Source organism: Microtus pennsylvanicus, chromosome 14, assembly GCF_037038515.1.
Source record: "Microtus pennsylvanicus isolate mMicPen1 chromosome 14, mMicPen1.hap1, whole genome shotgun sequence".
NCBI classification, from domain to species: Eukaryota; Metazoa; Chordata; class Mammalia; order Rodentia; family Cricetidae; genus Microtus; species Microtus pennsylvanicus.
This window is the reverse complement of record NC_134592.1, coordinates 44,983,255-45,010,734: the sequence shown is the minus strand read 5'-3', so window position 1 is coordinate 45,010,734 and position 27,480 is coordinate 44,983,255. Positions and strand designations below refer to the sequence as shown.

At 42.9% G+C, this 27,480-nt stretch overlaps 2 protein-coding genes across 4 annotated transcripts in view; one reads left to right on the top strand and one right to left on the bottom strand.

Annotated features, from left to right (window-relative positions):
* Map4k5 (mitogen-activated protein kinase kinase kinase kinase 5) overlaps positions 1 to 22,467 on the bottom strand; it is a 96,652-nt gene extending 74,185 nt beyond the window's left edge. The window contains exons 1-2 of the mRNA XM_075947528.1: positions 22,219 to 22,467; positions 3,567 to 3,624 (exon numbers count right to left, since the gene is read on the bottom strand). Coding sequence (XP_075803643.1) covers positions 3,567 to 3,624; positions 22,219 to 22,326 — 166 coding nt within the window. The 5' untranslated portion in view covers positions 22,327 to 22,467. The remainder of the gene's footprint in view (positions 1 to 3,566; positions 3,625 to 22,218) is intronic.
* A 318-nt stretch (positions 22,468 to 22,785) lies between these two features.
* Positions 22,786 to 27,480, top strand: part of Atl1 (atlastin GTPase 1) — a 75,445-nt gene continuing 70,750 nt past the window's right edge. Inside the window, exon 1 of one of the 3 annotated variants that reach the window (XM_075947530.1) lies at positions 22,786 to 23,242. The gene's annotated coding sequence lies outside the window, so the exon portion shown is untranslated. The remainder of the gene's footprint in view (positions 23,243 to 27,480) is intronic. The other 2 variants (XM_075947532.1, XM_075947533.1) reach the window with 2 other exon arrangements.

Sequence of the window (27,480 nt, the reverse complement as noted above, 5' to 3'; positions counted from 1 at the left end):
GGAGACGTAAGTCAAACGTGTAAAGGGGGTTAGCACTATCACAGCTCACCAAGGCTCACGTGAGGGAGGGTGAGCAGAGCACGGAGTGCTCGCCTGAGGACAGAGCTCAGGAGCCACAGGAAAAGCAGAAGCCACTGACCAATATGAGCAAACGCCGCATCGTACATTAGTTCCCGTGCTCTACCTCCCCCGTCAGACACAAGTTCAGGCCCTTGCCCTGTTGCTCCTGTCTATACTCCACACTCTAAACGGATCTCCCATGAACTAAGAAACCAACAAACAGTTGCTTAGAAATGAAGATGTAATCATGACTTTTATGAGCTAACTGACAAAACAAAAATACATTAAGCAAATAAAGTCAAAGGTGAGGTGGGCAGAAGCACCACACACAGGTCAGCTAACTCTCTGTCCGCCCCTAAAGCTTAATATGCAATAATGAACACACCATCCTAAAATCTGGAAGCCTGGAGCCAGATTCATCAGTATCAGTAACACGTGCACATGTAAAAATAACTTTGAAGATGTGAGAACTAGCAGGAATGACGTCAGTTCCCTAGGGCGGCCAGAGACAAGACTGTAGATTTAAGAAGTTCCTCTGCGGTCAGGCACAATAGGTGTAACTACTTGGGAAGCTGAGGCAAGTAGGGAGACTCCTGTCTCCAGAACATAACAAACAAAAAGACTTAATGTTACTGTAAAATAAACAAACAAAAAGCAACCATTTGAAAAATAAAAGAGGATTTTAATAGATAATAAAAAGTTATTTTGCTCAAAACCAGGATGTTACTGAACCTGAACTAGGAAGCAGAAACCAATGTATTATGACATAAACCCAACTAACATACTTCAAATCTGTCCATAAAGAACGCTTTTGCAGGAATGGCTGGGGAAACTGTTCAGCAGTTTGAAAAACAAACACACACCTGGAGCTCGCCTACTGTTTAGAACAGAAGTGTTCGGATGGGCTAGATATTTAAATTTGGAAGGAGACAACTATTAGAAATTTCAATTCATATTTTTTTAAAAAATATAATTATTTGACAGAAAGGGCTAAAAACGGGGAAGAAGAGAACAAAGAAAGGGAAGACTGAAAAGAGAAAATTCGGGGACTGCAAAGGTAAGCACATAGCTTCCAGATGTGGAGAGCCGTTAGCTCAGCATGCAGATGACATCTAACAACCAGTAACAGAGACAAATCACCTGATGGTGCAGGCAGAGATGACAGGTAATCTACTAGATATAAGAGTGGTTGAAATATTGACTGGCTCACTAGATAAAGTGTTGGGGACTGTGGACCCCCAGACCCTGAATTTCCCGTGAGTCCTTGCCTGCTGGAGTAAACAACTTGTTTTCCAATGCTTGCAGCTGCTCTGAGCACAAGACCCTCAGGAGTTCCTGATGGCAGGGGAGTGGTTTCTGGTCAGTTTGGCTGGGGCGTGGCTATCAGTTAAGGATCCCTATATAAGCTGCCCTGGAACACAACAAAGGGGGCATTCTTGTTTCAAGATGACCTGGGTCTCTGTCTGTGTGTGTGTCAATCTCCAGGCCCTTGCCCATCCAGTCGGCTCCTGTCCAATCCCGTAGTACAGGCAGTGAGCTACAGGTGTAGGACCGAAGTAGACGTAGTACAGGTGCTATAGGACTGTAGTACACACATAGTAGTAGGAATGCTTTACAGTAAAGTGTTTGCTGCACAAGCCTGAGAACCCGTACAGATGTGGATACATGTGTCTATAATCCTGGTGCTACAGTGAGACAGTAGTGGAGACAGGAGAACCACCAGAAGCTCCACGGAGAGCTTTGCTGTATACAGCGGTGAAGAATACAAGCCAAACTACACACACACACACACACACACACACACACACACACACACACACACACACACACGTGCGCATGCACATACACACATCCAAACAAAATGGGGTAATTCTAAGATTACGTGGTCAGTATTTTCTGAATGAGGGAGAGTTTAAACATTAGTCTATAAGTGACCTCTAATATGAAACCAAGGACTTTTACAAAACAAGGAAGTGAGAATTCCAGTCTTTCATAGTTCTAATTTATGACCCCACATTTAACCACTAAGCTAAACACCACTATACATGATATAAATCTTTTTTGATGGCTTGTCACTTTATATACTTATATGAACTTTATTGATTTGAGCTCATTGATTGATTCACCTAGTCTACCTAGCCAGCTTGCTCCAGGATCCTTGCTCTGGCTCGATAGTGCTGGGATCACAGTAAGGCCTCCACTCCCACCCAGCATTTGAGGGTGCTAGGGATCCAAACACTGGTTCTTCTGTTTGCAAGGCCAGTAACTGATCTAGTGAGGCATCTCCACAGATTTGATTTTTTTCTTTTTATTAAATTGATTTTCTACACTATTCACAAAACATAGTTTACTGATAAGTGAGGCTTGCAGATTTTAAAGATACACTATTAATGTCAATTATCATGAAAAGTAAGCCATGCACATGCCAGCCAGTGCAGAACTCAGCCCCATGTGCTCTCTGTGGGCAGCAAAGGGGTAAACATCTGTGCTTCCTCTTAGAGCCCAGCCCAGAACTTAGCTGTCCCCAGCCCTTGCACACAATGGGCTCCTCCAGTCAGGTCTGCTCACGGTCCCATCTACTTAGTCAGTGACATTTTGGAGATCAGTTCTATACTTATCACATGGAATAGTAAGAGAAGTCTGAAATATCACAACAATTTCTGCCAGAGGACAAGGTATCATGCTTATCTGAAAATCTGATTTTAAACTGTTGCAAAGCAGGCTATTGGAAAGTATCATCTATCTACTCCAGTAATACGGATGATGATTAAAACGAGAGCTGAACTCATATTTATTAGTAAGTTTTGTTCTTTCACAATTTCAGACATGTATACTACATAGTCTGGTCATTCTCCGTCCGCCTTCTATTTCTCTTCCACCACAACCACTCCTGTCCCCTGCCTGTAATCTCTTCCACTATTGACTAGTTTGGGTTTTATTTACTACCCCCCAGAGTTTAATTAGGGCTGCCTCTGTGACTTCTAATTACATTTAACAGCTAAAGTTGAAGTTAAAATGTTCACTATAGTGGCAAAAGAAAATTATTTTGTCACTGTGAGTCAATGAAGCTTATAATTTTTTAACACACCCATCTCAAATTCCCTTTAACAACAAAAGTATCACATTAAAAGTGACTTTGACTATATTTGATGCAATTTAATATGATTATATTGGAGACATTCTATTGACCTAGAAGAACACATAAAGATTTATTTTAGGAAGATGAAAAAAAAAGAAATAAAGAATATGCATGTAAGTCTTATAACTATATAAAAAACTACTCAAAAATATATGAAGTAATCTAATAGATACCCACAACAGGCAGGGCTCACACACACACATACACACACACACACACACACACACACACACACACACACACACACAATGTATGCATGTATGTATATACACCCACACACTATGTATTTATGTATACACACACACACACACACACACACACACACACACACACACACACACACACTTATATAAATACCAATACCTACCAGGCTCCAACTTGATGATTTTCACTGCAGCTAATTCTCCTGTATGTACATTTCTGGCCTAAAAATGAAAATAGAAAAATTCAAGTTTGTTAGGTGTATAAATATTACAAGATACTATCCTTAAAAATTGCTTATCAACCATGCTTTTAACAAAATAAAACCCCAAATCTTTTTCCAGTAAAATGGATATACTCATTTTCTCATTAAAGAAAAATATAAAAAGCCGGGCGGTGGTGGCACACGCCTTTAATCCCAGAACTCAGGAGGCAAAGGTGGGTGGATCTCCATGAGTTCGAGGCCAGCCTGGTCTGCAAGAGCTAGTGCCACTCAGGACAGGCTCCAAAGCTACACAGAGAAACCCTGTCTTGAAAAAAAACAATAAATAAATAAATAAGACACAAAAGTCTTTTTAAAAGTTACTTTAGTTCCACTTCTCAAAACAGCTACTGTTTAGTATATTTCCTATATTTTTATGTATATGTGAGTTATTTTCTTAGTATTATTTCTCAGAAAAAAACTAGAGCTAAATGGGGGAAATAATTCCAGTGTTCTATTGCACAATACAGTGACCACAGATAATTTTGTGTGTACATTAAATAGATTTTGTTTCCACAAAGAAATGACAAACGTTTCAAGTGACAGGTAGGCTCACCCTAACTGTGCACATGCAGCGTACCCATCTGTCAGTCCTGCCCTCATAAGTATGCACGATTATCATGTGCTGGCAAACACAATGGACAAATAAGCTGGGCACCGCGCCACAGCTGTAGTCCTCACTTCGGAGGCAGAAATGATCACTTGAACTCAGGATCTGAGACCAAGCTGGCAGCACAGAGTGATAAATTTTACAATGAATGAATAAGCAAATGAAATTTCCATACAGCCAAAACCACAAAAACAGAACCTTCATGTTTATTTTATACTATAATCATAACCATGAGCCACTAAACGAAAAATAAACCTAAACGATTCATGTCTAAGTACCCAGAGAAAAGCAAGCTTTCCCGTGCTTCCTCCTCCCCATGTATACAAGCATGTGACTGTATGTGCACACGTGTGATAGAAGATGATGATCTCACGAGTGTTCTACAACATTCACAGTGCTGCCTAATTTCCACCAACAGGACCACAGTTTACCTAACTCACTACTGTTGTCCATAGAGGATGTTAACAAAAGGAGTAAATATATATCATAACTATGTCTTCCCATAGCTTTGATGATTGTTTCCTTCACACAAATCCATAGTAGAGAAATCACAATTTTATAATGATCGTGGACAAACTACAAATAGTGCTACAGTGAAGACCCTTGCAAATATTTTAGCATGTATCGGATTATCAATAAAGTCACTTAGACATGGATCTTAGCGCAGAAGAAATGTGGCTTAAAATGTCTACGCTCCCACACTGCTCTAAGAACTGTTCGACACAGGATTGAAAGAGGAAAGAATCTGAGAAACAGAGCCATAAAAGCATACTTTGTTCTTATGTGTCATGTGGTATCTAACATACATGCTGATGTGAAAAATGGAACTTATACTCATCACTTTGGATGATATATGCATTCTACCAAGACCTAGTGTACATACAAACTTTTATTGCTTTAAAAATATACTTTCTACCTGCTATACATAAGTTGCTATTGTAAAATAGTTCATATAATAGTCCATTTTCAGTTCCTACTATATCATAGATGTTATATGTCTTTATTGATTCTAAACATCTTTTGACTAAATTATTTCTTCTAAATGGTTTCTAAGAGAACAGAATTTCCTGTCAAAGCTGTTTATATAAACTGTTAAAACAGCATAAGAACATTATATTCTTATCATTAATATCAGACCTCATTTTCACTGTGACCAATTGCATTCTGTATGTGAAAATGAATTACTGATAACACTTTTACCCATTATATTAGATTTAAATGTCAACTTTTGGTATAAAAATAAGTACTATACAATAAAAGAGGCTGAATCGGACAAATCATATCAGAGAAATAAGAAAAAGAAAAGGGACTCAAAGAACAAAGACGCAGGGAGGAGAATGCTAGCAGAGATGCCTTCAGAACGAGCCAGAGGCTGAGACTGCATGGCGGAAAGATGGGAAAGACAGACAAACAGAAGGGAAGACAACTACTATCTTCAACGTCGAAGGTCCTCCTGAGGTGATGACAACATTTCCCCATTTATTGCCCTGTCTGTAGCCACCCTCCTCAAACCATGAACAGTTAGAAAACAGCAGCAGAGACTCTCACAACATTCCCACGGCCGCATTCTGTCCTTGAAGGAAAGAACTATCCATTAACATCAGGGCTTGGAGCTCTCCTGGGTTCCAGGACGACTGGTTCCAATGACCCGAGTCTGTCCTCAGGCAGCGAGAGCTGGGTACAGAACACATGGTAAGAGGTTACGGAGTGGTTCACTGGCCTCCCGAGCGTCTGATTCAGTGGATTATAAAATCTGTTTTAGAAGACAGAGTCCACACGATGATGGCAATTACACCTGTATTACTTTATGGTTTGTGGAGTGCTTCACATTATTTAATTCAATTAATTTAATCATAAAAAGTCAGCTCAGTAAAATCAAATGACTGTCCAAGGCCAAGCTGACGAAGGTAAAGGTCAGATTCACCAACAAACTGTGCACCGTGGCAGGGGACAGGGCTTCTCTCCAGAGCAAGTGCTCTCTTCTCCTCTTTAAAGTGTAACAGGCACTGGATAAAGTATTTAACTGTACAATACTCAACACTGGTGACTTTTACTGAAAAAAAAAACCCACTAATATAATCATCTTTCACACTGAATTAATAGTTCCTATGAGGATTTTATTCATTCGTTCATTTATTCATTCATTCATGTAAGTCTTGTGGGAATAGGAGCATGCTAGACAAGTACATTCCAGGCCCTTATAGTGATTTTTTAATGTCACAGAATTTGATTATTATGCGCTAAAATCTCTTAAAAAATCTTAAAAGCTTGCCGGGCGGTGATGGCGCACGCCTTTAATCCCAGCATTTGGGAGGCAGAGGCAGGCGGATCTCTGTGAGTTCGAGACCAGCCTGGTCTACAAGAGCTAGTTCCAGGACAGGCTCCAAAACCACAGAGAAACCCTGTCTCGAAAAACCAAAAAAAAAAAAAAAAAATCTTAAAAGCTGAACTTAATCCACAGAAAATAGTCTTTTAAATAATCTGCAAACACACACACACAAACACATACCTTTTAACACGTGTAAAATTACCTTGCAGGATGAAATAAAATCAAGTTTAGACTAAATTCTTCTCTGATCCTCCTGTGGCAAACCAGCCCTTGCATGCCAGCACATTTCCTGACCTGCATTCTTTCTCTAAGAGAAACTTTTAAACTTTTCACTCGAATTCTATAGAAAACAGGAAAACATCTACGGACGAGTAAAGTTTCCTTGCTGGGAAGAAGGGCTGAAGAATAGAGGCGAGATAGAGAACACCAGACAGTAACACATAGAACCACAAAGTAACATTCAGGCTGGTGTACTTAGGTAAGAAACAAGGCTGAGCACATGAGACCGTGGCTAACGGTCCAGTCGTGCTGGTATCTGACGGTGGGAAGTGTGTAGTCCCCAGGCCGTGAGCCCCTGGAGGACTGGCACTTGGTAGGTGCTCGACCAGTGTGTGAATACGCAGAATGAAATACTCTGTCTCCTGACTAGGACACACTATGACACTGAATATACTGAATCACTTTGTTTTTGCTTATGGTGATTCATTGTTATTTTTATTTCCACAAATTAAAAAGAAATTTGGGAAGAAAGGCTATAAAATTATTATGGAATGAAATTTTGCTGCAAAAAAATGAATAATCTGAGTCGTCCCATCTCTGCCTCCTAGGTGAGTACTGCTGACAGTTCAGAGCGCAGGCTTCCAGGCTTCTGAGTAGGTTGACTTTTTTCAAGGTTTATTTTTATTATCTTTGTATGGGTGTTTTTCCTACATGTCTGTCTGTGCATCAGTCACATGCCTGGTGGTCAGAGAAGTCGAAGAAGGATTCTGGGACTCAAACAGGTCCTCCTGAAGGACAGTCAATGCTCCTAAGTGTTGCACACCTCCGCAGCCCGGGTCAGGTTGGTTTTTAAGAGTGTGTATGCACAGACATGGACACTGAAATGTGTTCCTTACAAAGCAAAACAGTCTCAGCAGAAGACCTAGCAATCTCTGCCTCTAGGCATGGACTCAATCAACTGGACTGACTTCTGCGTACAAAATGTTTACAGCAGTCAATTCATAATGAAATCAGACAAGCGACATTCATGATGTCACTCAACAGATAAATGGATAACGGGTACATCCATTGGTATTAAAAAGATATGCACCAATAAGCCATGAACACAGATGGTAAGCTAAAGAAGCCATCCGAAGAAGCTATAAATATAAATATAAGCTAAACATATAATCCCACCTATGTGATATGAAAAAGCAAAGCTTCATAAATGGTAAAAAAAAAAAAACAACTACAACCACAATCTCCATACCAAAACTAACCAAACCACCACAACAAAAGCCAAAGTAAAAACCGTTATCAGGTAGTTAGAACAAGAACTATATGGGTGACATGCAGAGGATTCTTGGGGAGTCAAGGTGCTGAGAATGAAGATGTTACACTAGGGCACAATTCTAAGAGTAAACCTTTATATAAACTAAGGGCTATATAAACATAGCAATTGTAAGAAGCTACCACACTAATGCAAGATGATAATGAAGGGTGAAGTTGTATATAGGTTAGGAATAGATAAATACAAATCTATGTAGTGTCTGATCGATTTTGCAAATATAACTGTACAAAAATTGGACTTCCCTCAGGGCAGGGAACCCTGACTGCTCTTCGGACTGAAGAGGGAGGGGGAGGGGAAGGGAGAGTGGGGAGTGGGGGGAGGGGGAGGGAAAAGGGAGGAGGGGAGGAGGCAGAAGTTTTTAATAAAAAAAATATAAAAAATTCTAATAAAACATTTAAAAATAATTTTTAAGGAATATATTTGCTCAGACACATTTTAAACTCAATTTTTAAGATTGGAATTGTATAAACTGACATGACTGCTCTGTGGATAAGGAGGAGACTTTCATTGTAGATATGAGAGACGGAGAACAGCCAGAGGCGTCTAGAAGGGACCAGAGCAGACAGAGAAAGAAGTAGACTGAACACGGCCAGGGCTGTATGTTGAGAGGAGAAGAGCAGGGAATAGAGAATAGAGAAAACATAATGAGAGAGGCAGGAGGCAGGGGTGGGAGCAAGAGAGAGAGACAGAGAGAGAGACAGAGAGAGAGACAGAGAGAGAGACAGAGAGAGAGAGAGAGAGAGAGAGAGAGAGAGAGAGAGAGAGAGAGAACCACCCATAGTGAAGTTAGCAGGGTTCTAAGGAGAATGAGTAGCTGGGGGAGGAAGTCCACAAGCTGAAGGGAGTTTAGCGTATGGGAGGAGGTGAGAAGGGCTAGGATGTCTGCATGGATTTTGATATGCTGACAGGTGCCACAGGGAGCTGGGTCCCTTCTAGAAGTTGGGGAAACTTAGTTTTGGTGAATGGGGAAACAGTTTTCAAGGTTCCTGAGGAATGCTAGCTTTTATCTAACTGCCAGAAATCCTCCTATAGTCCAGGCTGAGCTCACTTCTGGATACACGGACTATCTTTTGGAGTTTGGGGAAGTGGAGTTTCCTTTGGACCTGATGAAAAAGCAAGGCCCAAGGACTCATGGGTATTTTCTCAGAAAGAAACAAGGCTTTGGAAAATTTGAAGACAACCACGGAACCAGAGAAAGGCAGATTCTAAAACTCGCTGCACTGTGTAGAAGCCCGAACAGATGTAGTTCCAGAAGTAAACGTAAAGAGCCACACACCACAACTCCCGCTGTGAGGAACACTCGAATGTCCGTGTGCACTTGGAAGACAGACTTCTGCCTCTCCACAGAAGAACTGATGAGCAAATGTTCACACTCTGTAATTTTCCAGCTGAATTTTTAAAACAGAAAGCAGTACCAGGCTCTTTTACAATGAAAGGCAAAGAGACTTTCAGGGAGGGAGGGAGGGAGGGAGGGAGGGCGCACATGCACACACACAGAGACTTTAGATTCAATTCAAACCAAGAGATCTTTCAGAAACTTAGTCATGTAATTTCACAATATAATTCAAAGGGGTGTTGGATTTTAAGAAGACTGAATTCTAAAGTCCAACATTCCCCTCCAACAAATTATTGCCCAGTGTACTTCTTAAACTAACACACAGAATTTGAACATCTTGCACTGCTTACAAAAGGAACTAAAATCCCACAGCACCTCTACCAAGAAATCTCAGTGTGTTACTAACTCCTCTTTTAGTGGGTTATTGGTATAATAAGCAGGCAAGCACCCAGGAGCCCAGTTCGATGTAGTTAGTATAGTTACACACCTTAGTTAAGGCTTACCAGCTGGTACTGACAGCATTAAATGGAAAAAAAGATAGATTCCTACTAAACAGACTTTACTGATCTTCACATGAGATACTTCATCCTACTCCAAACTAACTTTCTTCTTGAATGTTTTTAGGGTTAGAAACTTCAGGAAGCCAACTTGAGGCTTTGATCTTACATATGCCCTCTTTCTCCAAACATTTTTTAATAATTAAAAAACAGGGATCTCAATATTCAGTGAGCTACCTCTAGTGTCTAGTGTTTGTTAGGGTCAGAACCATAGACCTCAGATTTAAGAACTGGAATTATACTACAAAAATAGCAGCACAACATCTACAAGGTTTAAGAAGGGAATGGTAGCTGGTTCACGCACAGAAGTGACCGATTATGACTCGGGCTTTAAAGCTCTATGCCCACTTCTTTAAGGATATTATTTTTTAACAAAATCACTCATATCACAATACTACAGAGCACTTACTAAATGCCAGGCACTGTTACCAGTACTAGTGATGTAATAAAAACCTGTGCTGTCTTTGGGAGTTTTACTGGTAGGGGACTCACAGGCAAAGATGGCCAATACACCACAGTATGTTAAATCCTGGACGTTTCAAAGCACAGGAGTGTTTTCGGTACAGTAGACTGGAGAGAAAGTTTCCAAGGAGGGAGGAAAAAAATCCAAAACGAGACCCAGAAAAGACTTCCTGGGTGGTGGGGAAGGGGACTGTTACAGGCCTGTGGTGGCAGAGTTTTCCATGCAACAGCTCAAGGACAGGAGACCAGATGAGCAGTTCCAAGAAGCCAGCACGTCTGCCACGAACTGACCACAGCCCATGGGAGGAGACGTTGACAGGTTAGCAAGCTCTGCAGATTGGGACTGATTGTATTACCCTGTTTTCCTGTAGCCCTTAGCCAATAACTTCTAGCCAATCGGCCTTTTCTCCTGCAGCTCAATAAATAGCCCCTGGCAGTCTCCTCTCTGCCCCTTTGCCACTGCTCCTGCTGATTTCAACACTGAGCTCCACCAGACCTCTCAATGGCTGGGATGACAAGGTGCACTCCCAAGTCCCCTGCACACAGTGCTGAGGAACGAGCCCAGGGCTTTGTGCATGCTAGGCCCTATTCCAAGCCAAAATTACACTATATTTATTTATTTATTTTGAGCCAAGGTCTCACTCTGTAGCCTGAGCAGGCTTGGAACTCACCGTGTAGCCTCAGCTGGCCTTGGACTTGCACGAGCATCCAGCCTTTCACATGTATTTGCTCCCCGTCCCCCAATCCGACCACTTCAGAGATTCTTTCACTACACCAACCAAGCTCCTTAGATTCTGATGTGCCTACTTCCACATAGTTGTACAAATCTGGGCAGAGACGCCTGTCATGGGAGAAGTCTGAACTTGCAGGTTCCTCCCACAATTAGACAAATTCAAATTCAATAGCCAAAATCTGAGCATATGATTTTTTTTCAATTGAAAGTGGATTTTTTCATACAACATATTCTGATTATGGTTGCCCTTCCCCCCCAACTCTAAAAACACAAAACTGGGAACCATAATATATATAATATAATATAATAATATAATATATATATATATTTAAAGAAGACCCATAGGGCATAAAAAATAAAAACAAAGCATTATGAGACCAAATACATACACACAAACACACACCATGAGTTTGTTTTGTGTTGGCCATCATTGCTGGGCATGGGGCCTGGCCTTAAGACTGGTGTATACCCAGTGAGACTGAAACTCCACTGGAGAAAAGAAAGCTGTGGTCAACTGAAGAGGGCTTCTGGGTTAGGTATGGGAGCTTGTGTCTATTTCTCCTCTCAGTGCTGGGACCCTATCTGGTGCCATCATGGAAGACATGATTTTTATCTCTAGGCAACTAAAGCCTTCTCTGCAGTCTGCTAGGACACTCATTTGTTTCTGAAAAGACTGACTCTCCTAATACAGACAGGTGTTACTGAAAGACAAGTTGTCTCAGAGAATCATCTAAGTTGAACTATTGTCTGGAGGTCATAAAGTCAAAGGAGAGAAAGAAAAGCCTTAACTTTAAAATTATTTACTTACTTACTGTGCTTACATGCACACGTATGATCCAGTGGACAATTTATGAAGCTGACCATCCCCTTCAAACACATGGGTGCTGGGACTGAACTCAGGTAGTCAAGACTGTAGCAAGTGCTTTTATCCGACCAGGATCTTGCTAGCTAAAAAGGGCTTAACTTGCAAAGTAGGAAAGATAGAGACTTTCAGTACCTGCTGATGGATCCAACTTTTCAAGAGACAATGGTCAAAATTTACTAAAACTTTAAAACACCTTGGAAAATTTGATTCTAAAAATATGCTTAAAGAAATAATGAAGGATGCATGAAAAGAATTGGTTCATGGGTACTGACCAGAGCTCTGTTTCTAACACAGAACTATGTATTGAATTCGAAACTAGCAGGGGGACCAGAGACATGGCTGGGGCTTAAGTGTACTCTGTGATCTGGCAGAGGACCCAGGTTGGGTTCCCAGCGCCCAAATGACAGCTCACATCTGTCTGTAACCCTGTAATCCGTCGAATTCAGGAGATTCGACTTTCTCTTCTGGCTTTTTCTGGTGTCAGTCACATACATAGTACACACATGTGCATACAGGCATTCATACACATGTATAAATAAAAACACAAGTTTTTAAAGGGGAAAAAACTAGCAGGGCATGGTGGTGCTGTCTGTAAGAGACTCTGACAGGAGGACTGGGAGTTTGGGACTAACCTGGACATCAGCAGGATACCCTAACATACACGCACGCACGCACAAAAAAAAAAGTGCAATCCAATAAATAAAAATATAAGAAATTAAATGTGTATTTACTGAAATTAAAAGTTTGGCACACTATTTAAGAAACATTCCAAATATGTCTACATAACTCATATTTTAATGATTACATGTAATGTCTAGGTTATCGTTTATTTATGTTTATTGTTCTAGTTTGCTTTCTGAAGCTGTGAATGAACATTCTGACCAAAATCAATTTGTGGAGGAAAGGAATCATTTGGTTTAGAGTTCCAGGTCACAGTCCATCGCTGAAGAGGTCTGGGCAGGAACTGAGGGAGACACTACGGAGGAGCAAGGCTTACTGCTTGTTTCTTAGCCTCCTGGCTAGATTTCTGACACATCCCAGTATGTCTGGGGGTGGGACCCCACAGTGGCTAGGCCATTCTACATCAATTAGCAATTAAGAAAATGCCCCACAGACATGTCCACTAGGAATATTACTAGGAATATCTGAAGTATGGGATGATTTGTAACAATGTCTACCTACTGGTAAAGAGAACACAAGGAAATTTACATTGTTTCCTGTTTCAGTTTTCTAAAATGAACCTATGTTACTTCACTTTTTTATTTTTGAAAGATAGTAAAGAGAAAGCAACCTACCCACGTAGACTTGGGTCCCAGCCGTGAGCCTGCACCTCTGCAGAAGCACCCACAGTGGCCCCAACGGCTCTACCACAAGCTAGAAAGTGCTGTCATCCAGTACAAGTTGCTTGTTTAACAATGTATTAATCCATGTAGGGTGTGTTAACACACACTGTGATCCCACAACCCTAAGTGGAGGAGGAGGGCTGAGAGTTTGAAGTCAACCAAGCTATAATGAAAAATCTGTCTTAAATGTTAAAAAAAAAAAATCACACACACTGAGTTGACTTTAATGACAAGAAGGATAAAGGTGTGGGAGGAAGGTGGGGCAGCCAGGTGGGGTTGGAGGCACAGCACTCTGGCTCTCAAGCTCCCCCACAAGTCTGCTCAGGCAGTCCTATTTTCCTTAGTGACAAACAAGTACCCTTTGCTGCAAAATCAGAATTTTGTCTAAAACGCTTAGCATTTTGTTTAATTTATAACTTCATTTACAACCTAGTCTATGGGACCCAATAACATGAGTAACAGTAACCACAAATCCAAATTCCCAAAACAAAGGGCAAAAGAAGGCAAGGCAGGAAGGGGTCCAACAACCACAAAAGAGGGGAGGGCTTCCTGTCGGTGTTGTTGGTATTGTTTGGTGGATAGCAGCAGTCTCCTTAGAAAAAGCAAAGAAGCATTGAGCCTGGGCTGAGCCTGGGAAGCATGAGGGTGAGAGATGACCACAGAAAAACCAGGAGGAAGTGCTTTTGCAAACTGGTGTTTATATGCATAATCAAACATTAGTCCATAAACCCCTCCACCTCTCAGCAGGGGAGGGAGCCTGCCAAGCCTCACCACAGTCTGTGTAGAGCTTATCACATACCAGGCAGTGTGTGAAGGACTGTATATTTAAATGCTAACTAATGAATTAAAAGATGCAGTTTCCAGGAAACCTGGGAGAAAGAAAAAAAGCAGGAACTGGTAGGAAACCTAGACTCAAGTTCTAATAGTGTGCAATCTACCAACAGGGCAGAAACAGGTTTCTTTTTGAGTAAAACGGGGATGAAAATACGTCTGCTCCACCTCCTTCATAGGATTACTGTGCGAAACAAATAAGACACTGGAGGGTTATGCAAACATTAGTCACTCTTAGTCATTTTAATCCGATTTTATTTTTATAAAATGTTGGAAGGTGGGGGCTACTATGATTCATGAGTTCAAACACCTATGAGAATAGACCCGGCCATCAGACATCTTCTGAAAATCTCCCAGGGAGATAATAATATTCAAGAGAAATAGAGTTACATTAGCCATACATTTTTGCCCTTTTCAAAGGTCATGAACTTTTTCTAACTTAACTAGTACTTTGCAAAATCAGGAAGCAAAAGTTTTCTCAAAGTACTCTAACCTGCAAAACAGTAAAAATGATCCCAGGTGAAGGTGCCAAGATAAAGCGCTTGCTCTGCTTTACCTGGTGTTGAGGAAGTCCTCAAATCGCTAAGGAACCCCTGAAAACACAAGTATCACTTTTACCAGGCTCCATCTCTCTTTTCCTGTGTTCTTGGTCCAAAACCACAGTTTAAAGTTTAGAAGTGAAACTTTTAATTTTTGAAAGCGCAACTGAAAAACAAAATCAGTTAACCTGCGTTCCATCATATGTATCTTCATCAAAACCAATGGAAACGATCAAAGCGAAAATGCTTAACTTGTGTTGAAAAGGAAGTGGACTAGCAGGTCTGTGCAAGGCTGTGGTGACGTCTGCGCCCGCACGCTGCTGGCCATCCCATCGCACATCTAACTTCGCTACCCTGAAAGATTTCTTTCCCAACCTTCACATTTCTCGGCAAGTAGAAAGATGTTTCGAAATAATTTGCTCCCGGCTATGGTTCAGAGACTCACACCCATCATCAGAACCATGCTTTCTTTTCAGACAGTTTTAAAACATACTTATTTCAGAACCATAAGAAAAATAAATACTAAGTAAGATCTTAACCAGATGACTTATAAAATAGTAAACAGTTATAGCACTTCATCAAACAAAACATTTTATTTTCATAGTAACAGACTATGTAATATAACCTCTATTTTAGAAGCTTTCAATAAAGTATTGCTGCTTAACTAATATGTAATTTAAGATGAGATTTTTAAAAGCAAATTCCTTCATCTCTTACTGTGAGCCCTACTTCCAAGTTACTCACTCTCTAACTCCAACGAGGAAACCAGAGTTCTCTCGAGAGAACACACATTAATCACATCCCTGCCAAAGCTATTCTCTCTTAACTTCAGATCTGAGGCCATTAGGTATCCTGACAAGACTTTATTAAGGTGTAAGGATTATGAATGCCCACAGAGCAGGACGAAGAAAACAGTGACATGTCATTGCCTACAAAATCAGGCTTCAAAGAGTAATACAAGATTTGGCCATGCAACTGGTGAACTTTATTTAATTACACTAACTATGTATATTAATTACATAATTTGTAGTTCTTCCCCCAAAGGTCATACGATGGCAGTTTTTGTCTTGGTTCTAGTGCCGGTCCCTGAGCTCACAACTTCGCTGTGGAACCAGGTTCAGGGGACTCAACAGAACAGAGAAGCATCCGCAGGCTCCTGACTATGCTCATGAGCACCTGGTTGACTCCCTCACCTCCAAGGCTTTGCTCAAACCTAACTTTCTCAATGAAGTCGTTCCCAATGATCCTGCTAATTCCTCAACTGCCTCCTGCATCCACCCAGGCAGCCTAGGTCCCCTTAACCTGTTTACTTATTTCTTCTTCTTCATCATCTTACTCTCTCCAACACAATACATACTTATTGTTTCTCTCCTGCATGCTAGAATGTCAGTTCCACAAAGGTAGAAGTCTTTACTTTGTTCACTTGATGTGCCCAAGGGCAATCAATGTCTGTTCTCCAAGCGAGCCTACAATGTAAACATCCCCTTCACCTTTTACCCCGTCCTCCATCACTGTCAATCAATGGCCTCACTCTAACCACCTCATGGGGCAATGGGCTGGCACTCACTGGAGTTGCTGGCTCTAGCAGTCTGCCATGTGGGTCCTGGGGTCAAACTCAAGTTGTCAGGTTTGGCAGCAGAAGCCCTTAGTGCTGAGCCATCTTAAGAGCTCCATACCTCCATTTTTAACAAACCTGTGACTTTCCATGGTGACTACATTGCTCTCTTCTTCAAGATCTATTTATTAAGTTGGGCAGTGGCAATGCTCACCTTTAGTCCCAACACTAGGGAAGCAGAGGCAGGGAGACCTTTGCGCTCAAAGCCTGCCTGGTTTATAGAGCGAGTTCCAGGACAACCAGGGTGGCACAGAGGAAACGAAAAAAACAAAAACAAAAAAAGAAAAGAAAAATCTCTTTATTGATCAGAAGATATGTTGGCACCATGCTAGGCTAGCTGATACTGTGGTACATGGAAGGTCACTGTTTCCATGTAGTTTTAATAATAATAATAGCTATCATTATTCTTGAAATGTATTATTATTAATGTTATTATTGAAAGACCACCATGTTTACAATCTGATTACGATCAGAGCAGATGGAAGCAGGGGAGGCCGAGAGCAGGAGAGGCCAAGAGCAGGAAGGGATGAGGGCAGGTCTCAGGGCTCCTAGGGAAAGAAGCTCCTGGGCCCCCTGTTCCTTCTGACACCATCAGTGCACTGTTTTCTTCTGCCCCCTTTCTAGAACTACAGTCTCCTTGGCTCTCTTAAAACCTTCCTGGGTGACCTCACTACACATGACATGAACCACCCCATCCTAAACCTGTATCCCCAGTTCAGAGCTCCCTGGACCGGAACCACACTTCCTTCTAAGAGACACATTTCCTTACACAATGTCTGACTATCACCAAACACAAAATTCAGATCCCACAAGATCTGTATTTCCTGTTAATAGTATAAAAACTGCCACCCAAGACAAACAAAAGCAAAACCAAGCAAACAAAAACACATAAATAGCATCAATTACCTTCTCTTTCTCTTACAGATGATGTGTATTTAAAAAAATCATATAAATCTGAACTCAAATTCACCACTTTTTGATCTCCTACACCAGTATCCAAATTCACATCAACTCCCATGCTGTCTTTCTCCGCATTCCGCCACTCTGTGTTATCTACCCGGATACCAAAAAAAGTCCTAAAATACTTCTTCAGACTACAGAAAAATACAAATTCCTTCACGTCAACATAAAACATCTGCCATCTTGTCTTTTCCCACCCTCCATTACCAGCCCTTCTAGGCTTGTTGCAAGCGACCTGGGAGGAAAATGCATACCCATTAAGCCTCATCAAGGCTCCTGCCTCCCTTGGTTCCTAGATGCTTGCATATACTAGCCCCACAATCTCTAATCTCTTGTCCTACCTTGTCAATCTAATAACAGAAAACACAACAATAACAACAACAACAACATAAAAAACCCAAAAACTCCAGTTACTGATCCTTCTTTTGTTACTCTTCCCCGGTTGACCACGCTGCCCCATCCCTATAAAAGACAGAGTTGAGTATTTCTTCCATATCTATTATGGCGCTTACCAAATTATGATGATTGCATGTCTCTTTTCCTGACTAAATTACACACTTCTTTTGACAGTGTACTTTCTCCTCCCCAGGCCCTGCATCTGCAGACCCTGGCACAGAGTCGGCAGCTCTATCACTAGGGTGGACTAAGCTGATTGTTTACAATGGGATCCTAGCGTAGTTTCAAAATGCCTAAAGCCATTCTAAGAGCCTGACTGTTGACTTGGGGGAGGCCTTGAAGAAAAGAGGGATTCATTATTGCAGATCTAACACATCTAGCTTCCTTCCAGAAGAATCCACAGAAATGGTAAGGCCATATGACAAAGATTTCTACACAAATTATGTCATTTATAATGGCAAAAGAAACTTAAAAATTGAAAATAACTAATGTAAAACTTAAAGACTCATTCAATGAATCCTTTTAAAAATAGTAATTTTAGAGAAAATGATTGGTCATTCCAAACACATGCCATATCATGACGGGCATTACAACACAATGTAAGTGACAAACAGATGCATTTAAAAACATTTAAAAGGCTGGGGGGGGCGATATTATTAGCAGTATTTATTATATCTAGGCAATCTACTACCACTAACATCACTAAACAAATATTTCCTAACAACCAGTCTGTTTGCTGTAGTATAGATGTCCTGGAACAAAACATGTCACACTTACATAAACCAAAGAGTTAATAAGAGTTTAAAAGAAGTACATGGGTGCCGGACGGTGGTGGCGCACGCCTTTAATCCCAGAACTTGGGAGGCAGAGGCAGGCGGATCTCTGTGAGTTCGAGGCCAGCCTGGTCTACAAGAGCTAGTTCCAGGACAGGAACCAAAAGCTACGGAGAAACCCTGTCTCGAAAATCCTAAAAAAAAAAAAAGAAGAAGTACAAGGGTACTCTACTCCAAATTTACAGCCTATAATAGCTGGAAAGATCTTAGAATTTCTCTGGAAAGTAAACTGGAAGCAATTTTGGTATAAAAGGGTAGAAGGCTCCTGCTGCTAGCTGTGAGCCACGATAATGACCCGACGACAGCTCTGTGTGCCCAAATCACTTGTGGACAGAAGGTGGGAGACTCTTTATCGTCAGAGCTCCCCTTCCTGTTAGCAAGTGTTCAATTTTACAGACGGGATCCGCCTCACTGGAACTTGGTCCTTCATCCATCATCCACCATACTCTCCTATCTGCCGTTTGCCCAGCACCACTTCCTGCTCTGCCCTCAAAGACTTCCTGCAACTATCTGAATCTTTACATTCCTCTTCTTTCAAGCAGGGAACAGCCATTTAGGATGGAGTGAGCACCTCCTGGGGGGTTCTAGGAAAGGCAGGAGGCTCCAACAAACACTGTGTGTTTGCAGGGTGTGACTGGGATTCACAAAGAACCTCAAGGCTTTTTAAAGTTATTGCTTCATACTATAGCTCAGGGATAAAGAGAACCAAGGACGAGGTACGTGGTAGAAGAGACTACACTATTTCTCACTGTGATTATTTTACTAGCCTCCCTCGTGAATGGAAAACACTTTTAGAACTCCCAAGGATTTTCAGTTTCTTAAAAATACACGATCACAACACACTCACTCTGCCTTAAAAGATCCCACAGTTTCATGGTCTAGGCATATGAAGGAGTAAGTATAAACTCCCAAAATTCCACAGGGCTTACATCACTGATGATAAACATGCTATGAAACAGCTCTTCAGAGATGCTTTCCCAGGAAACGCAAGTTATGGAAATTTGTAATGAAAACAGACATGCAGCTATCATAAAGAGCAGTGCAGGAATACACAGAGGGTTATGTGCACACTGTTGTGAGGTCAAAATTAAGTACTGAGACTCTGTCGCCTAGAGTCATTTATTCCTTTGTTCCTTTGTCAACCTTTTAGGGATCATGCACTCTGTGTCTGGTCAAATTCTAGGTGTTAAGCTACATCAAAAGCGGGGGGGGGGGGGGGGCTGTTGGGATCCCTGTCTGTGTGAAGTGTCTCATTGGATCAAAACAGACCAGAAAAAGAAGTCAAACCCTGTGTCTGGCAGAAGTAAGTACAAAGATGGTCTGGTATTCCAAAAGGAAGGAAGCAAGACACTTACCGTCTGGGGAAAGATACTGAGCAGAGGAAGCACCAAGAACAAAGACTCCAAAGTCGGAAGATGTTTATTGTTTAAGGAACAGCGAGCAAGCCAGTGTGGTTTGAGCAGAATGGGAGAGGAGTGGTGAGTGAGGCCAGGGGTCAGGGTGAGGGGCTGGGGCTGACTAGTAAGGAATAAAGTGGTGAGTGAGGCCAGGGGTCAGGGTGAGGGGCTGGGGCTGACTAGTAAGGAATAAAGCTTTCCGGGGCAGCAGTGGTGGCAACAGGCGGAGTGGGAAAGCCAGGTGATCCCAGGTAACTAGAGCACAACTAAACAGAAGAAGGGGTAGGGGGATGTCTAATGGCTGTTCGGGATGCAGAGGCTGGCCTAGTCAATGAGGAGAATACATACCACGTGAGCATGCTGGGAAAGGTGGGAGGCGGGGCTGTGTGTGTGCGCGCGTGTGTGTGCGTGTGTGCGTGTGTGTGTGTGTGTGTAAGTATTTAGCCTCCGACTGTCTGATGAGTTGTGGAAGGAGCTGCAGGTCAGGAGGCAGCTGGAGAAGAAGCAGGCAGGCAGCTGACCTTTTAACACAACAATACAAGCCTTCCAAAAGAGTTGCCCTGGCTGCTACTCTGTAAGGAAGAACGCCGAAGTCTTGGCAAGATCGGTGTGGGGAATATATTACCTTTAAATTTTCTGTAGTAGGGGAAGGGGTGGGGGTGAAGCAAGAACTAAAATGACCACAAACTGAACTGGTCTAACAGTGAATCACAGACAAAGATGACTTAAGAATGGGCCTGAGAAAGCAAACAGGAGTTTCTATTCTCAAAGAGCAAGCATTTCCTAAATGTCCAGTTAACCCAGTGTTCACAACTACCCTAACTCACATGAGGAAGGAGATTTCATTGTCCTTGCGCACATCAAAGGTATTCAAGGCCAGAGTCAGGGTCCCACTCACTGTTGGAGCAGTCTAGTACCTAGAACAGTGTTTGGTTAGACTCAAGGGCCTAGTTTTAAGGGGTAAAAAGGCTAGCCGGAGAGCCCTCACCTCAGAATCCAGAGCTAGTGGTATCCTGATAACAAACTTAGTCAGAAACATGTAGAGAAGAAAGATGCTTTCCTTGCTTAGGACCACCTGTGCAAGTCAACGGACCTCACGGAAAGCAAGCCATTACTCACTCAGGAAACAAGACCATTTGGGCTACGTGTAGATTGCTGTTTGGAACAAACTGATAGACAGGTCAAAATATTAAAGTGCTGCAAAAAGAGACTTGTCCTTAATACCCATCAGGAACTGCAGTAATTCTGCCCTTTGGGGACAAAGAACAAAAGTCATAAGGGAATCTTGGACAGTCTTTTCCTTCTGAGTCCTTCAAAAACATGGGAGACTTAAGAAACTGGTGTGCTTCGCAATGGCATGGCTTTTGTTGTTGTAATGGCAAGTTGCAAATTTATTATTATTTATCTTGATATAAAAGCGCACTAAAATGACAGCAGCTCCTATCCATTCGGGATTATGGAATGGTATAAAATCCCCGAGAGGAATTACAGGAGTAGGAAAACCCAGTAAGTAATTATATTTCTTATTACCAACCAGGCACAAACGCCTAAACTTCTGCCAGGTGAAATTTGTTTAAATTTAATTACATTTCACTTATTTACTAGGTTTGTGTGTGAGTGTGTTGGCGGGGGGGAGGGGGCGACACTTGCGTGTAGAGGTCAGAGGACGACTTGCTTCTACCAGGAGAATCCGGGGACCGATCCGGTATCCAAAGGCTTGGCAGCAAGCGCCTTTACCTGCTGAGCCAACTCACCGGTCTCTAAAAACATCTTCCTACAGGCCGTCATGTTACACACGTATCATTTTACTCGAGAAAAATGCTTACAGTTCACACTTCAAAGCCAGCTTCCACAGAGCTTTTTAAAGTCAAGCTCGCTCATAACAATAATTTAGAATGCAAGCGTCTGGATTTGCAATATTCTCTCCCGTCTACCGCCTTCCGCGAAGCATTTTTTCCAGCTAACACCAGAACATCCCTCAGACTCACTTCAATACCAAACACACGCCTTAAAAACCACAAAAAAGCTCAGCGGCGGTTTGGAAGGTGCTGTTAGCTTTGCCCGTCAGCAGCACTAGAACCAGCGGGGAACCCAGGGTGCTCGGAACGGTGCCGCGGGGTCCGGGCCGCTTCCCGGCCGGACGCTGCGGTCCGGCGCATCCCGGGGGCGCCCCCCGTTCGCAGGCCCGGCCCGGGCCTCACCTTGTACACATCCCCGTAGGTGCCGCTGCCGACCCTCTGCACCAGCTCGTAGTCGTGCTGCGGGTTCCGCCTCAGGATGTCGGCGGCAGGCCGCAGCGGGGCCTCCATCTTCGCAGCGCCCAGCCCGGGGCTCTGCCCGCGGCGCCCGGATCCCGCTAACGAGGACGCGCGGCGCTTCCCAACATGGAGACTCGGCGCGCAGCTGCGCCTGCACCCGCGAGAGCGAGCGCGGGGGCGTCACGGGCCGCGACCCCGGCGGCCTCCGGGCCTCCCCGGCCCCGCCAGGCCCCGAGCCGTCCGCACCCGAGGGGCCGCCCGTGCCCGGCCGAGCGAGCGAGTGAGCGCCGCGGCGGAGACCCGCGTCCTCTCGAAGACGGCCGTGCGCACAGTCCCCGCTGCCGCTGCCGCCGCCGCCGCACCACGTTCCCCACCCGCGGCTGCGTCACCGGGAGACACGTTCGCGGCCGGCGTGGACTGAGCCGGCCCGCCCGAGAGCGCAGGCCGCGGGCCCAGACTGCCGCCCTGAGGCCTGCCGAGCGCACGACACCCTCGCCGCCGTCGCGCCCCGCCTCCCAGCGGCTTGCGGGGCGCCCGGGGGCGTTCGTGCGGCTTCTGACCCGCGCAGGCCCGGCCGGGATTCGTCCGGTCGCCAGCGGGACGAGAGGAGGGGGGCTAGTACGCAGCTCGCTGCCCTCCTAGTTCTACACGGTCGAGGTAAACTGAGGCCGCCCGGGTCGGAGGTGGGGGAGTGCCGGGTTAACTAAAGACCGGCACACCCGACTGCTCCTTCCTGTTTTACCGATTGCTCCCCGTGGTACCGGTTGTGAGGCTGGACCGCACACCTGACCTGCACAACCTGTCTTTCACCGGGGTTTCCCGAGCCATTTCTGAAAACCCCCAATTCCTACGAAGTCCGGTGGTCTCGGGTCACCACAGTATTTGCAACTTTAACGGGACCAGGAGTTCTGCAGATGCTAAAACAAAGCTGGGGACCTTGGTCTGGTTCTGGCTCCAACCTTTCAAAGTAGGTGAACTGGCATTCTTTGCAACAACTCAGTGTCCTTGTCTGTAGATGGAAGAGGATGAAGTTTTTGCATTTGACACCCCAGAAATGTTTGTAAATCTTTTTACGGGATTGTAGAGAGGATTATCAAATCTAAGAGGTTTTGAACCGCTTAACAAGACACAGGATATTGAGCAGGAATCAAGAGAAGTGATTGGCTAATGTTTCACAGCCTAAGTTCCAATCTTGTTCTGAAGGTAGCAATTAAGTTACCATTTTAAGGTAGACTGGTAAAGTTTTTTCTAGAGTGCTGCCGAGATTTGCAGCAGAAAAACCAGATAAGGACTGGAGAGAGGGCTCAGTGGTTAAGTACAGAGTTCTATAGAGCACCTGGGTTGATTCGCCCCATCTGCGTCACTAAACACGACTGTCCGTAAGTCTGGGGAGTCCGACGCCCTCTTCTGGCCATAGGCACCAGGCACGCGCATGGTGTAGAGACATAAAGCAGGCAAAACATAAAATAAAATGAAAATTTAAGAAAAATGGGAAGACCCAGGTTAATACATGGCTACTGTATGTGCAGTGACAGAAAAATGACAACAGAACAAGTTTCAGGTGACATGTGGCTCCAGACACAATCCAGTTCTGAGAAATGCACTTCTTATAGTCAATAAGTGAAAAAATGAAATTAACACCTTACCAGAACAGGGAGTATATGCATTTTCTTGTATTCCACATACAAAGGGCTCTTATTTAGGGACCATAAGGAAAGCCCAGACTTGCCTACTCCAGGGACAGAGCCTGTGTGTGTGCGGCCTGCAAAGGAAGAAGCTGAGGAACAGTTCTGTCTTTCAAAGCTTCTTGGCACTTGTTTTGGTGGGCACATACTTTTGGCTTCGATGACTCAAAATCTCTTCAAATGTTCTATTGGTGTCTTAGTACTTGTTTACTGTCATGGATTTATGTTGGTCATGTAGTCAAACCCACCCTTACCAGCTCTGAGACTGGGCCATTGTGAAGCATTCATGGATTGAGAGCCGTCCACTGGACTGTCCCCAGAACAGCCAGGTAAACTTGAAGGGTGGGCTTGTGTGGTGAGAAAGCAGCCCTCCACGTTCAGGGTCAAAAAGGGAGCACTGCGCCTTTCTGTCGCATGAAATGTATTTGTTCTTATTTATGCCTGTGTTATCCCATAGAGAATTTGAATCAGCGCACACAAAATACTTATTTTTACACAAGATAAAAATAAGTGAGAGGAAACTGTGTGAAATCTGAAAGGGGGGGAACAGGAAACCAGAACAATGCAACCAAAAAAAAAAAACCCCAGCAGATTTGATTGTGCTTTTTGTTTGTTTGTTTTTGAGATAAAGATGAACGAGTGGATCAAGAGAGGCCTCTCTTTCCCTGATGCAGAGACCTCAGAAAAGTTTCCCTCCTGAGCCTTCACAAACTGGAAACTCCGAATACCCAGTTTGAGACGAGGATAAATATCCTGTGACAGCCCTTTAAGTGTATTATTCTTGAAACACAATATTTAAAATGAATTAGGCAATGAAAAGTTTGAAGTCACAAGTGAAGGTATTTTATGTTGCCAGTAATGGCAGCTCCATATGCTTTGACCATCAGCTGCCAAGCGGATAGCACGGAAAGCCAAGATCCTGCGTGATGGTTAAAAATAGTGTCTGCAATAATCATTATTTTACTTGTACCACAGATGATGCAAACAGGAAAACATTCGCTTTATACTAACTCCAAAAGAATTCTAAAGATATTTTTTCAAAACTACTGAGTTAATAAGCTCAGTGACATAGGTTGTTTGGTAAAGAAATTTAAATTCAATTTAGTGTAAACAAACTGAATCGGTTTAGTTCATATACTAAAAAAATTACACGTACAATTTCAAGGTTGAAAGTTATAGCAAATCGTTGTAGCTAACATTGAAAGAACTCTTACAAATTGCTCAGTTTTATATGACAAGATATGGAATAAGAAGAAACTTGGCTAAATAGGTAATCTCATTCAAAACTAGTACATATATATGTATTACTTTAAGGTATGTTATACATATAAATATATTTATACATATATAAAATACTATATGTATTACTTTAAGGTATGTTAACTTTTGTTTGTGGTGCCTTTGTTTAAGACTGTGAAGCTGTGATTCTTTGCCTGTCTAAAACACCTGATGGTCCTAATAATGCGCTGAATGGCCAATAGCAAGGCAGGAGCAAGGATGAGGGGCAGAGAAATGAGGAAAAAGAGGAGCAAGAAAGAGCAGGGGGAGGAAGACTTGAGGACCCAGCCACCCAGCCAGCCACAGAGGAAGAGTGAAAGTAAGATACACAGGAGTAAGAAAAGGAAAAATCCCAGAGGGAAAAGGGATTTGGGATAATTTCAGAAAAGCTGACAAGAAACAAACCAAACTAAGGGTGAACATTCATAACTAAGAATAAGCCTCATATGTGATTTATTTGGGAGCTGGGTGGTTGCCCCCCCCAAAGCCAAAAGAGTAAAACATCACACAACATACACACACACAGAGACACATAGATGCATAGTTCATACTTGACATGCAAACGTTTTCCAGATTTTAAAAATTTTAATTTTGATACAATTTATTTGTTGGGAGGCAGTGCTAATGCCATGGGATGGTACACGCGTGTTGGGTGGGGGTTGGCGGACAATTTATGGGAGTCTATTTTATCTTTCTACCATGTAGATCAAGCTCAGGCCATCAGGTGGAGGTGAGAGCCTGGGCAGGCTGAGCTGTCTCGCTGGCTCTGTTTTCCAGCTTTTTGCTCTGTTCTGTGTACAGACTGTGGTGACTTACTGTGTGCTTGTAATATTTTCCCCCTTTTAATCTTCTTCTTCTTTTTTTTTTTTTTCGAGACAGGGTTTCTCTGTAGCTTTGGTGCCCGTCCCGGAACTAGCTCTTGTAGACCAGGCTGGCCTCGAACTCCCAGAGATCCGCCTGCCTCTGCCTCCAGAGTGCTGGGATTAAAGGTGTGTGCCGCCACCACCGCCCGGCTTTAATCTTCTTCAGTAAAGTGGTAGTTGTGATTAGTGATCTCTAAAGTCAACTCTAATTTTAGCCAAGACTAAATGACAAGAAAATCAAGGCCTTGGAATTTTTTATTTTTTATGTAGCCAAGGTTCAAATTTATTATCCAAGCAACACTGGCTAATTAAAATCTCGAAATTAGGTTGCTGAATGTGGTGGCGCACACCTTTAATCCCAGCATTCAGGAAGCAGAGGCAGGCGGATCTCTGTTAGTTCCAAAGCCAGCCTGGGCTACATAGTGAGTTCAGGTCAGCCAGGGCTACACCATCTTTAGAACATATGGATTTTAGCAATATAATATCTCAGTCCATCCCTCCCTTGCTCCACCCTCAGCTGTTTGAGACAGGGTTTCTTGTGTAGGAATGGCTGGCCTGGTACTCACAGAGGACCAGCTGCCTCTGCTTCCCGGTTTTATATGATTAAACAAATAGCTCCTTAGAGTTTTAAATATCAATCAGTTGCCAGAAGACATTGTAACAATTATGATCTGAATTTCCAGATACTTTATATTAAATCATTCTTTCTAATACTTGGTATGACCTCTGCCTGTTAAGGAGAGAACCATATTTTTAAAGTCTGGGATGATTCTTGTAGTTTGTCCTGGCTAGCAATAGAACATGGGCCATATTTAGAATTAAGATTGGTCGTTGTGACAAAAGTTTTAGAAGATATGAAAGCGGTTCATGGGTCGTGAGCTGGACTTGATCTCTGGACATGTTAAGAAGCTGTTTCGGTTAGCTTTTTTCCAGAGGGTGCTTTTGGGGAGTATATTGGGCTAGGTAGAAGGGTTTCCTTTTGTATTTGGATCACAAATTGATCTGACTGAAAATTCAATAGCTAAGAAAACAAAACAAATTACAAATAATCTTGTGCTGTTCCTTATCTTCACTTTGTAACAGGTAAATGTTTTGAAAGGGTACCTAAAGGGTGCTTGCATATCTTATGGACTAGAGTTAAGAGCAGTAGAGGCCATGCCTGACTACGGCCCCTATCTTACAGCCTCTCTCTCTCTCTCTCTCTCTCTCTCTCTCTCTCTCTCTCTCTCTCTCTCTCTCTCTCACACACACACACACACACACACACACATAAAGTGCATATATACATACATACATACCCCTGGCTGTCCTGAAACTCATTATGTAGACCAGGTTGTCCTCAAACTCACAGAGACCTGCTTCCCTAGTGCTGGGTTTAA